At 37.4% G+C, this 13,289-nt stretch overlaps 1 protein-coding gene across 1 annotated transcript in view; it reads right to left on the reverse strand.

The window, feature by feature from the left end:
- Positions 1-13,289, reverse strand: part of MGAT4A (alpha-1,3-mannosyl-glycoprotein 4-beta-N-acetylglucosaminyltransferase A) — a 75,637-nt gene that overhangs the window by 27,826 nt on the left and 34,522 nt on the right. Inside the window, exons 5-6 of the mRNA XM_009472570.2 lie at positions 1,160-1,206; positions 453-566 (exon numbers count right to left, since the gene is read on the reverse strand). Coding sequence (XP_009470845.1) covers positions 453-566; positions 1,160-1,206 — 161 coding nt within the window. The remainder of the gene's footprint in view (positions 1-452; positions 567-1,159; positions 1,207-13,289) is intronic.

Here is a 13,289-nt window from a genome sequence, read left to right on the forward strand (position 1 = left end):
ACAAAGCTTTCACCTTATGCTTTAATACAAACCTAAAACTGGTCTAACTTGAATCTGATTTTGTGAAAACTACCTGACATTTCACTAAAAACACATGTGCATTTAAAATGGTAATTCAGCAGGAATTACTGGGTTTTACACTGTATTTCAGGAAGAAAAACAGTAAACAAAAAAGTCTACATACAGCAAAAAAAGTATAACAAGTCTCAGTTCTCCTTCCAAAATTTAACACGAAATGAATTCAACCAAGCATAGCATTAAGCTCTGATCATGCACAGAACAGCATGCAGATAGGAATGAGATGGATTCACAAAGCACTTTTAGCATCCCCACACTTTCAAGAATTACAGTAAGAAAACATTTCAAGAATTCACATCCCACTTGCGATTTCATAAACAACAAAAGTGTGGGTGCGGGAGGATATGGGAAAAGATCTGGGGGAATAAACTAACCTCACTCTCTCTTTTGAGTCGCCAAATGTCTCTTTCAAGTTAGTCAAGTCAGGATAGTAAGTTGCAGGAGGGGCTATTACTTCCACCAAGCCAGAATTGATCTCTGTAGAAAACCTGTCAATAGAAACAGCCTAAAGTCACATGAGAGATTCCGAGTTCTGTAGACTTCCTCCTTGCTTTCTGTTCATACTGTTATGATGTCTGCTTACAACGACTTATTCAAACGAGGCATGTAAAATAAAAGTTGGATATAAAAAAACCATTGTTTTCCTTAGCATCATCTTCAGAGCAGTGTAGCCTCTTGCCCAATAATCAGAACTCTAACTAGATTCTAAACACTTCTTTTGCCTTTCTTTTTTTCAGAACCTAGTGATTTTTTTCCCATAGTTCTCTCTGAACATATGGAATACAAGGTCCTAAGACAGATGTCACAAATTTCCATTCCTGTCAAACCAATCCCATCTGTTTATGTTGCACCAAACAATTTAATCCCATTTATTGTTTTACAATTTAACTGACTAAATCGCTGCCCCTTGATTTGTCATCTATTACTTTGTTGTTTGGAAGTCCAAACCCCCAAAAACCAAAAATGCATGACCTCATATTTTCAGAATACTTTTTATTATGTATCGCAACCTGATGTAGGAAAAAACAAAAAGCAAACCCACAAATAAGCTAAGAAGTCCCCCATCAAAACTACAACTTACTCTTTTTCCAGGCTTGCAACAACACTGTTAACATAATCAAGATCAGTCTGGAAAAAAACAAACACAAAAAAACAAATAGAATACTTAACAGTTTTGGAGCTACACTTTAAAAGAACCCAGTAAAATAAACATTGGAGGTAGCTGTACTCAAAAATCAATTTCAGCGTGTAAGATATTTCAGCAATATAGGAACACATCACACATGTAACGATGTCTTATGTCTAATGGGAGAAGAAACAATTTTTTTTGTAAACAGAGGGGAATAATATTTGCCTCATATCTGCTTTTAACCGACAGTTCTAATCCAGCTGCTGGTATTTTCTTGCAACCTCTCACGCTCTTAATGACAAAATGATCACTGAGTATTTGTGTAGGAAGAACTTCATATTATTGTTATACAATAACATATAAGAAAATATTACCAAGGAAAGCTTTCTGGAAAACAGGGCATTGAACACACCCTCTTCTTTCAAAAATACATCTCCTAAACTCTGCATTTAAAGCGTGGATGCCCCAACCACAGACAGCAATGAACATGCTGTTCTCCTGACTAGGGCTGCTTTTTTGCATCAGAGATTAAACTTGAGGGACTACCAATCCTATCAATCCAGTCCTTAAAGATGCACAGATGCAAAAAGTTCTTTGTTGGTTAAAATATAAATTGTGACATTCTGGAAAAGTCTACATCACCTAACTTGCCAGAACTGGCTGATTATTCAACCTATTCACTTGGTCGTACACGTGCATTCCAGGAAAAGACAGTTTGCGAATTCATAAATGTGACTGAAAATCCTAATCTTTGTTATACTTTATAATCTAATAATTTGACATACTATTTATCAGTTTTCAAAAGAAAATTTACAGTCTATAAATCAACCCAGATTCTGGTGGCTCATGAGGATTCCGCAGAAACAGCTGCCTTTGAAATGCTGGAAACAAAGTAACGGTTCATACTTTTTCTGTTGAATTTGTAATGCAGATTAACATTAAATGATTATACACACAGAGAATAAATCCGTCCCAAGCATTTCTATAGAACCACTAATCTTGTTTGACGAAGGTGCTTACCCTTTGATCTTAAAAATCACCATTTCTATTTTTAAAGATTTATTTTTATAAAATCCTACATAATGCCAGTGACGCACACTTTTCCAAAAAGGACAACAGTGGGTTTCTTCCAAAAGCAGGTTCTAAATACTACAAGAACACGAGTAGAAAGCATTTGCCATAAATTTTTCATATATATTTTCTTCATACGTGCTATGCCTAGTGCTAGACAGAAGTTCTAATAAGCAGATAAGGTGTTCACAACTTAAAACTCATCCTGCAGTGAGTTCCACACAAGTGGACTCATAGGTTCATATAGACCTTGACATATCACTAAGTCTTTAAATACATATATGGACTGTTCACACACAGTTTATTACTGGAATGGAGTTTAAGATGTAACTTCTTCTGCTGTGTGTAACAGTTGCAAATCAGTGACCTAGTGACTACCTAAAAATAATTTTAGTATATCCATCTTTAACTGAAACATTTCTTTTTTTTTAAACCTTTTAAACATTAAAAATACAGAAATTGTTTACTCAGCACAGGAAAAAGAGAAACAATTTGAATTTCCAGTTCGCATGCCAAACTTCAATTACCCAGTCTCGCATTAATAACTCAAATACTTGTTAAGCAGTCCATACTGTAATTGCATACAAAAATGCAAGATTTTTATATATAGATATAAATATATATATATACACATACACACACAGAGCAGAAACACAGCTAGTTTCTATACAGTATTCCAGAGATTAAAATTGATGCCGAACGTCATCCCAATTGGAAGCATATATTTGGTCACAAGCCTGTGCCTCAGTGCAAGTCTCTTTAGAGTGAACATAGTTTTGACCTATTTTGCAGATACACCATGAAGCCTTGCTAGTGCTTTTAAAACCTTACACACTTATACAGAATGCACCACAATCAGAAAAAAAAGAAAGTCTGGAATAAGAGGGCTTTTTCCCCCTAGTTCTCCTTATTTGTTTCTGTCCTTCACACAAAAGGTTGGCAGTTTCCCAGTCACAGCTGCAATCGCAATAGCTTCACGTTAAAGAGATGTAGCCTGTAGACTTCCAACCTCATATTGTAATCTGTGCTGGTGTCACACAAAGCCAAGATGGCCTGGTCTAGCTGCACTTAATATGAGATACAGCAAATAGCACTGCTGGTTTAGCAGGTAACCTTCCTTCTGAATCAACAATCACTGCATCAGCATAGTGCAAAACGAGATGCCAATTTTAGAATGAAAAAAACATTGAGATTAAAAGAGTTGATGCCATTTTTCACATGAGCAAATGTGTTAAAAAGCTGGTATCCTGACGTTATTTCAGTTGTATTTATATGTACCAGCAGCATCTGAGATTCAGAACCAGGTCTTCAACACCAGACTCTTCCCCTCAGGACAGCACGTTGACTGCCATCTTTCCACATCAGAACTTGCAGAGGCAATCAACTCCTCATTACCCAGCCTAACACTAGGGGGATCTTTGCCAACACCCTTCAGCTGTGGACATGTCCCAGGAAAGTGACACTTGTAAGTTACACAAGACACAGCCTCATGAAATAAGTATGAGAATATGCAATAAATTTGATCAAGCTGTAACTATACCCAAGGGAAGAGTTGGAGTATACAAGAGGAGTATACAGAGGAGTTTGCAGGGTAGCAATGGAAGGAAATGTAGAATAGCCAGATAATTGCTCTAACCTAAGGATCTTCCACGCGGTATCAATAAATTCAGCTAGTAACTGAAAAGTGACAAAAAAAAAAGATCTATTATTGACCAAAATCCATTCCCCATTTTAAGGAAGAAAGCATTTAGTGCCTTGATAAAAATAAGACCTAAGGTCCTCTTTATCAACCTGCAGGACACAAGACAGCTGAAAATAATTATGAACTATATATAACATAAAGGAGTAATACCCTCATCTTCTCCAAGAACCTTAAAGAGGACAAGACAAATCCAGATTAATCAATAGGAAGTCATCCGTGAAAGACAAAGGGTAACTGTTCTTCAGGCTTCCAGTGAAGATCATCTGGTAGATACCAGGTTGACTCTGGGGCAGCTACAATGAACTTAAATTCTGTTTCATGGTACCAGTGCTGCTTGCAGCTATTGAAAGGAAATGTCACTGGTGATCCCAACCAAAGCAGCTCACCTGTAAGACTATGGCTATAAATGTTTTTGTCTACCAAACCAGAAGGCAATAACAAAACCAGAATTTTTCCTTAGTAAAACTCTTAAGGTTGAAGATTAAATAATCCCTAGGAGTTTGGGACCCAGGAAAAAGAAGCAAAAATGAACATTTTAAGAACTAAGCCTTTTAAAGCTATTAAATGCAAAATTATGATAGGCCACAACCCAAAGAGTTAATGGTGCCAGCCACAGAGATGCATCTCATCAATGAATCACATGGAGCCTTACAAACAAGTTTGTCCTGTTAGGTGGATCTCTGGGAACTAATGAAAGGCATAAGTAGGGGTGGTTATTTCAATATCAGCAGATCAAATCTTTCCACCTGTTCTTTCTTCCTAGTCATATGAAAATCCTGATCTCTGAGAGAAAGCAAGAACACTTGGAGCGAGACATCCTCCTTTTTTCATTCATACCAGATCAGACCAAAGACTGATCCAGCTCAGCATCTTGCTTCCAGCAGTGGCAGCCGTGAATGGATACATAGCAAAGAATAAGAACAGGACAAGCACACAGAATACTCCCTCCTGCTACCACACACACTCCAACTACCTTCAATTCAGGTTACTTCCTGAGGCAGATGTGATTTTCTGTATTTAATATTCCTCAGTAGACTCCTCTTCGAGGTACCTCACCAGTATCCCCTTGAGCCTATCTAAACTTTCAGCAAGAGAAGAAGATTTTAGCTTATGAGATCTATGGAGTTTCATAAGCCTGTGAACAAGGCAACATCTAAGGTTTAACTCCTTGCATCAGCAATTTTGATGAGAGGCACGTATAGAGTGCTTTGATGAATCTCTCCAAAAGAAAACTGAGTCTCCATTGTGGAACAAACTGAAGTTTCAAACTGTCAGTGAAATAAGTTTTTAAATTTCCTCAGTTTTTATAAGCTGCTGCCCTACAATTCTCTAAAGTACCTTCTCTAGTTTAGGTGAGGCTGCATTTCAAATTTGTAATTATTCTAAGGTTTGTCTGAACAAACATTGTTATTCATAACAAGCACACAAAGAACCAGAGCAGCAATGAACTTTCCAATCTTTTTTATTGATTTTTATGAGTGTGTACATAGCAAAGGAGTAGAATATATTAGCTAGCAGACAAAACAAAAGGTTAGAAAATTCTCATTAACAGCTAGCCAACTCTCAGACAAAAGCATGATTTTTAGTTTTAAGAATCAACCCTTTTGTACTGTTAAATCCTACCTTCAAGAATGACAGAAGGTGGACTTTCTCAAAATCTAAGGAAAACCATGACATTTTAGACCAAAGGTCTATCTACTGTCTTAGCCAGTAGAAGATGCATAGAAAAAAAAGTTGGAAGGTACCCATAAGGATCATTGAGTCCAACTCCCCGCTTTTTGCAAGACTGCCTAAAACTAAACCATAGAACTAAGAGCATCATCCAGACACTCCTTGAACTCTGTCAGGCTTGGTGCCATGACCACTTCCCTGGAAAGCCTGTTCCAGTGACCAACCAGCCTCTCAGTGAATAACCTTTTCCTAATGTCCAACCTGAACTTCCCCTGATGCAGCTTCGTTCCATTTCCTCGTGTCCTGTCAGTGGTCATCAGAGAGAGATCAGCACCTCCCCCTCCACTGCCCCCCTTGAGGAAGTTTTAGACAGTGATGAGGTCACTCCTCAGCCTTGCCTTCTCCAAGCTAAACAAGCCAAATGACCTCAGCTGCTCCTTATAAGTCTTGCCCTCCAGGCCTTTCACCATCTTGGTTGCACTCCTCTAGACACACTCTAATATTTGATGTCCTTCTTATATTGAGGCACCCAAAACCGCACACAGTACCCAAGGTGGGGCCGCACCAGTGCTGGGGCCGCACCAGTGCAGTGTAGAGTGCAATAAAGTGGGAATGTACAGAATGAACCTTCCCTTCAAATACTTCCCAGTTCTCGGTAACCGACAGCTTATATAATTCCTAGGCCTGACTGGTATCCATACCATTATATTCAATAGCTCCTTCTGGATCTGGTCTTTGTGAATTTGCCCGATTCATTTCAGAACCCATTTACTCACTTGTATTTCACAATATCCAGTAGCAACAAGGTCCACAATTTAGGTACGTACCAAGTGAAAAATACTGTCTTTGTTTTAGATTTTGCCTCTTAATTTCATTTAGCAGCACCTAGATTGCACCTGTATCACCATGTCAACCTGAGAATCGGTTCTAATCCACATATGTAAAATCTAAACAAGCTAAACAGTGAGTCCAAACAGGACTGGAGCCAGGCTGACACACAAAAGTGCTGACAGACAGAGCAAGGGCACAAACACTGCATCAGACCATACAAGACATGGTCTTGTACTCCAGCAGTACCAACATGACATAGTACTTCTAGAAGGAACAAAAATATCCTTGAAGTTCAGACATCAAAATTCCATTGTAAAGCACGGGACTCCTGTCCCCGCTTTTATTTCCTGTCTCACCCCTCCTGCAACAACTTATCTAGTGATACTGGACACATTACAAATTAAGTTTTCCTTAGTTTGCCACTAAGCACTACTCTTAATCCAACTCCCATGACTTGTCCACCTGATGAGATCAGAAGTGCTAACCACTGGACTTTGGCAATATAAAGTGCTACATAATGGCAGCTGCCATGAAAAATTAAACTCTATGTGTCAACATTGGCACCTGGCTAGTGAAAAACTTCATTTTCACATTAGGTTCTCCAAATGGGGTGGAAAAAAACAAAAAGAAAACCACAAAAAAGCAAGTAAAACATGATGGAATGCCACGATACATGCACGATGCACAAGCAACATAATTGCAGCATTTTCTTGTTCTGGAAGCTTGACTTGCAACTTTAGCTTTTTTTAAAGCTATAATTTTCAAGATGCCTATCAACATGCTCTGTAAAATGTACAAGTTTGCAGCAGTTGACTCTGCTTTGAGCAAGGGGGCTAGACCACATGATCTTCTAGAGGTTCATTCCAATCTCAGTGATTCTCTGAATCTCAGATCTTGCCTTAACAGATCAAACCTCTGTTTGGATTAAATTGCTATTTCAGTTGTCAAAAAGAGTCAGTTTTAGAACAAGAAGTGCAAACAGAAGCAAAAGATGGCACTAAAATTCCAAAGATTTTTTTTTTCACAAGCCACTAGGAAAGGAAATTAAGATGCAGAATATCAAAATACTACAAATTCAAGATGAGAAGCTACAGGGAAAGAGGAGATTCAGACATTAACTGTACAGTACATTCTAAACAGTATGGTTTATCTAGGCTGTTAGATTATCCAGATCTAAATTCTTAAATGAAATCTAGTATAAGTAAGTCTTAACTTATTCAAGAATATCTTCCAAAAAAAGAAAAAAATCCCTGGGAAACAACCATGATAATCTGCAAAGTGTGATCATTTCATTGCTTACTGATTTCTACAATTTTATTTGATCTTTCATCATCCCTGCAGAATAGTGGTGGAATAATTTTACAATGTATTTTAAATAATAACAAACAATGCAAAATTGAACAGCCTCCAGAAAGGCAAAGCAAACATATATTTGCCTTGAAATGGTGAAAGTACATATGAATATAATTACTTATATAAGGCATTAAAATTCACATAGGAAAAGACTGCCACTGAAGTGGCATTTGGACCTATTTTTGGATATTTATGCAGTGAAGAAAAAGCCCTGAGGAATAAAAGCGCAGCAGTGGTTTCCAGTGGTTGCAATAGTGTATGCATATAAATAAAGCCTGTGGAAAAAGGTAATAACATCTGTTAGAGTTCAACAAATGCAGCTGAAAAAAAATTATTTTCAGGAATACAGTGTCTGCTTTCAGATCTGAAGCAGAAAGTTCAAGTTAAATACAGGGAACATGAGAAGAAGATGCAAAACAAAAAACAGGAATGCAGAATACTGTCATAACATAGCCATCTAATGTTACATAAGCAAAAAAGATAGCCTCTGTGTTCTACATGAGCTAATGACTTCATCCCTCCCTTACTGAAAGTCCCCACTCTTCCACACAGGTAAGAAATATCTTTCTCTCTCCAGTCATTTCTGTGATTAACCCAATTCAGTTCAGGACAGGATTTCACAATGCAAAACCTTTGGCAGCAACAGCAGGAATACAAGTATATTCTTGCATCACTCCACTCCCATTTCTCCCTATCCTTGAGCCCTGCATGTCAGCTATTCAGTCGTGAGGGCATACGTGCATACAGATTGTGCTGTGAACCACAGCACCACATCAGAGTAAGTTTAGCTTTTAAGAAGGCCAGCCAGAACAAAAAAAACCCCAAGGGACGATTCAAAGCAGGACATTCAGATGCAAGTTATGTTAGCGTCATACAGCCTCCTACTAGCTTTGTGCATATTACAGATGAAGCCTGGTTTGTAGAGTCTGAAAGAAAGCAGAATATGTGGCCTGGCAACCTGAGGAAACTTTTTCTTGTCCTTGTGTGAGCCTGTAAATTGTTGAAAAGGTCTGGATGCTTTGTTTTCCAGAAAAAGATAAGTAGTTGCTGTGTACAGTCAAAAGCACCCTTCTATGATATGTCTTCTTTATTTGGAGGACAGAAGGAATTTGTCCTCATTATCTTTAGGCCAAGGCAGACCACGGTAGCAAAATCTGATAGTGTTGTCCAAAACTCAAAGTGTCAATTCAGTCAATCATCCAGGTATGAAGCCACCTGCTACAATGTTTCTGAAATAAGATTATTACTGTCACTTTCCATGTCACAGATTCACTAGATGTTACCGATCAGACACAACTCTGTCTATTAACAGTGACGTTCCCTTACCAGAAGCATCAGATAGTTACTGTGGCCCAGGTGCATCTCAGAAGGTATCTTACAAATACAGAAGCATTTTAGTCATTCAAGTCTAGAGCTTGAGAGAAGAGAACAATCCTGAATTTTATCTTTGTGCGGAGATACTAAATTTGCCTCAGGCACGTGGAAGTTTTCAAATCCTGTCAAGGATCTCTTCTGAGATCTAAGAAAGATTTTTATCACTGGTTTAATCCTATATAAAAACTTTGCTAGTCACTGCCATGAAAAGAGGAGCGTAAAATCCTATGATCGTGCCCAGTATTAGCAGCCCCTACTCTTTGGGTACCAAAGCTTAGGTGCCAAAGAAGCGGGAATTGCAACAGCAGTTTAAATATCTTAAGTGCTCACTGACAGGCCAAGCTACCCTTCCAGATATGAGAGTTGGCAGTATATCTAGAAGCTCTGTTCATCCTGACCAGTTTTGAGTGAGATGTCCAAAACAAAGGCTACCATCTGTGTAGGCCTCTAAAGTTACCTGGTGAAGATAATGTATCATTTGCCACAACAGCTCTGCCTAGCTTTGATTTTTTTAAAACATGTATATTACATACATACATATGTATGTATATGCCAAGATCTATTGGTCCTTCTCCAACTTGGGATGTGCAGTCAGATCTTTTGAGGACTAGGATTATACTCTCCAAGGCAGCTCCAGGAAGGGGCGGCTCTCAAGTTTTCAATGATTAGTGGAAAGAATGGAACACCTCTGTAGCCGGGATGACACTAACACATCTGAGTTGAGACCAAGAGAGACAAAATACTCCTTTTCTTTCTATCAAGAGGTCTGCTGATCAGAGAGATCTATAACTCAGGCCCAGAGCAAGAAGAGGTGAAAATACAGGCCTGGTTATTTTGCTGGAGAAGTTTTCCATATTACACTCCAATGTTAATACATCCAAAACAGGTTCAGCAAGACTTGACCCAGTATGTGCACTCAGTGCTTAATTGCTGAGGCTTTGTTCATACCAGCGCACAGGATGGTGCCTTACTGGCTGCTTGTGTCACGCTGACCCAACCAGTACAGAAACTTTTGCAAAGAAATAATAAAGAAAAAAAGATTCTCCACAAAAAGAGGACAGAGAAAACACTATTGAAGAGCAACATCTTTTAATTTAGCAGCCATTGTTTACATAAAGAGATGACACGGTGACAGTAAAAGATATTCAACACTTGCAAGTTTTTCTAGCCTAAGTGAATTGTATACACATGAAACAACAGAGTAAGATTTGAATAAACAATATGCAAGAAAGTGTAACATATGGACTAGTGCTCCAAGAACAAATGGCCGGTCAATTATTGCCTAGTCAGATGCAATCAGTAGCGTACAGAATTTGCAAAATGCTTTTGCACACCTGTAGTGTCTTCTGATTCTTACTGAAATGATTTGTCTTTCTGATATTTTTAGTCAAATCAAGGGCTTATAGTCTTTCCAAACTGATTACTGTTTGTACAAAAGACTGTGCTAAGCGCAGTCACTGATTAATGAAGTGGACAGACAATAATTTGTGATATATTTAGAACAAGTCTAAGATGCGTTTTCTTCATGGTAAATGAGATCTCCCTACAGGAAAAAAAAAAAAATTGTTTAGATACCAGAAAAGCATTTTAATTTCCCTCATATTCAGTAGTGTATGTATATATATATGCGCACACACACACATATATGTTTGCTGTTCCACTATGATGATGTAAAGTACCTCTAAACCATCTTTCCCATGTTAATTACAAACCATATTAAATAAAAATACTAGGTTTCTTAGACCTAGAGCCTATAGTTTATTCTGAAAACAAGTTCTCATACAGAGCAGGTTTATGGGATTTGAATCACTTGTTTCAAGTCATCTGATGGGCCTACGAACTAGCTACACAGTGAAGGGGAATAAAAAGATTTTTAAGTATAGAGGTATAATGAATCATGCCTATTTATTAGTCATCCTAATGAATACCTGCAAATTATTCTGCAATAACGTTATTTTAACAAATTGGAGAACACAGACATATGTCAGTTACTGGGACAATTGCACAGTTTACTGCCAAGCAATTCCAGTAATTATTTAAATTGGTGATTAGATATCACATCAGCTGAGATATTTTAGAATTCCTTGAACTTCCAATATGGAAATTTACTGTGTATAATTACATTACTGAGAAATAGCCATACAGTAAATGAATATGCAGATTTCTTTATTTAGCAACCATGATGCATCTACATTTACTAGCTCATCTGTTTACACACGTTCATGCTGTTTGCAGAAGGCCATTAGCCTTAATTTTCAACTTGTTTTCTAGCAAAAAAGTCAAATTTACAAGAAAGGAGTGAGATTGAACTACTAAAAAAAATAGCAGGATTAAAAGAGCTTTTTAGGGTGCTTAGCACAAAGAGATGACAGTCCATGACTATGGCTCCCAGCAATGCTTCTTAAACACTCTCAATTTGATTTCTCAAATAAAGTCAGTAAGAAAATACTAAAATCCTTTTAAAATACCATTTTTCATATAATTCTCTTGTAAAAACATTTTTGTAAAGTCTTGCACTTTTTTTTTGTTGGCACAAGTTATAGACAAAGCACAGGTAGCAATTTTAAGCTTATTAGCAAAATTACCTAGCCTCATACTATGACCATTTCTTGCTGTACCTAAACTGCACAGATGTTGAGCAGAGACCAAACCTTTTTTCAGAAACTTTTGCCATCATTTTTAATACAAGCATAGTTGGTCAAAGTTCTAATGTATTTTTAAATAAGCCTTCATTAATGCACACATGTTAATGACAGCAATAGCGTAACACATTTTAGGCTAGGAAACCCCACAGACAAAGCTATTTTAAAAGCTAAAGCCTTTCTTTTTGTTTAAGGAGAAACAGAAGTCCACCAGGGGAGCAGACCTTCCTTCAAATATCCAGAGAAAATGCTTAATAAACCTACATTTTTCGTCTTGCAGAAGGAAGCTGAAATATACAGCATAACTCAGAAAAAACATAGCATAGTTCAGGATGAAGTATTTACCGTACCATATTATTCATTGAAAGAGTTCCCTGTAGCAATTACAAAACAAACTACAAGATATTGAACTTAAGAAAATATAAAACATGGTAAAAGAAATAGTAAAGCAGGGACGTCATAAAATTGGATGAAGTAAAGAAAAAGAAATATAAGCAAATATCAGGAATGGTTATAACAGGACAAGAATTTAAACTTATGTTCTTCAAATTTTCCCAGACGTTCATCGCTTGCAGTGCCCCCAGCAGATAGGTGAGTAAGCACATAGTGCTGCTCTCAAAGAGACAGATACAGAGATAAGATACAGAGGGCAACAGTATCCCACTCCAGAGCAAACCACACAATTCTCCTTGGGCACAGAAGCAATAGCTCCCATGTTAAAACGTTCAGTTCCTTCACAGTCATTTTTGTAGAACCATTTCCAAGATGAAACAGAATTTCACACCACTTCAAAGGAAGAAAGTTAGTTAGCTACGGAAAATTCGTGTATAGCAATACAGCTTGTCTAAGGCAACAAGGGAAACTTGTGCAGTTGGGGACAGTGTGGATTCCCTTCACTCCTATTCAAAGTTTTGCAGAAGAAAGGGAATCCAATGATAACACACAGTTTTCATAGCTCAGACCTCCTTAAGCAAAACAAAACGAAACTTCAGTTTGAAACCTTGAAAAGAAGCCACACTACAAGGTAATAAAATTACTCCAACTAATACAGTGAAGAAAAACCCAGCATTCCGGTAATTTAGAATGAATTCTGTTCTTTTGATATTCTCAACCAACGGATGTTTTAGGAGCATTTTCTACAGAAAAAAATCTATCCTGACAGATAGTTTTTGACTGACTGTCAAAAAAAAGAAGAAAACAGAGCAATTTATATTAGAAAACCATAAGAATCAGTTCTCAGGTACAGGTAAAAAAGTTTACAAACTTTTCAAGGAAAGCTTTAAAATGTGCTGATAATAGAAGTATTAAAATGCCTATCTGATTTTCCACTGATTCGTCCCTGAATGGACACTGGCTCACAGGATTAAAACCGTTTTCACAGTTATAACTAGAAGATTCAAATTTTCATCTGTGGGACTCATAAAACACTCTTTCAGTA

This window comes from Nipponia nippon, unplaced genomic scaffold (assembly GCF_047370975.1).
Source record: "Nipponia nippon isolate SJK-2023a ecotype South Korea unplaced genomic scaffold, ASM4737097v1 scaffold_2, whole genome shotgun sequence".
In the NCBI taxonomy this organism is placed as follows: Eukaryota; Metazoa; Chordata; class Aves; order Pelecaniformes; family Threskiornithidae; genus Nipponia; species Nipponia nippon.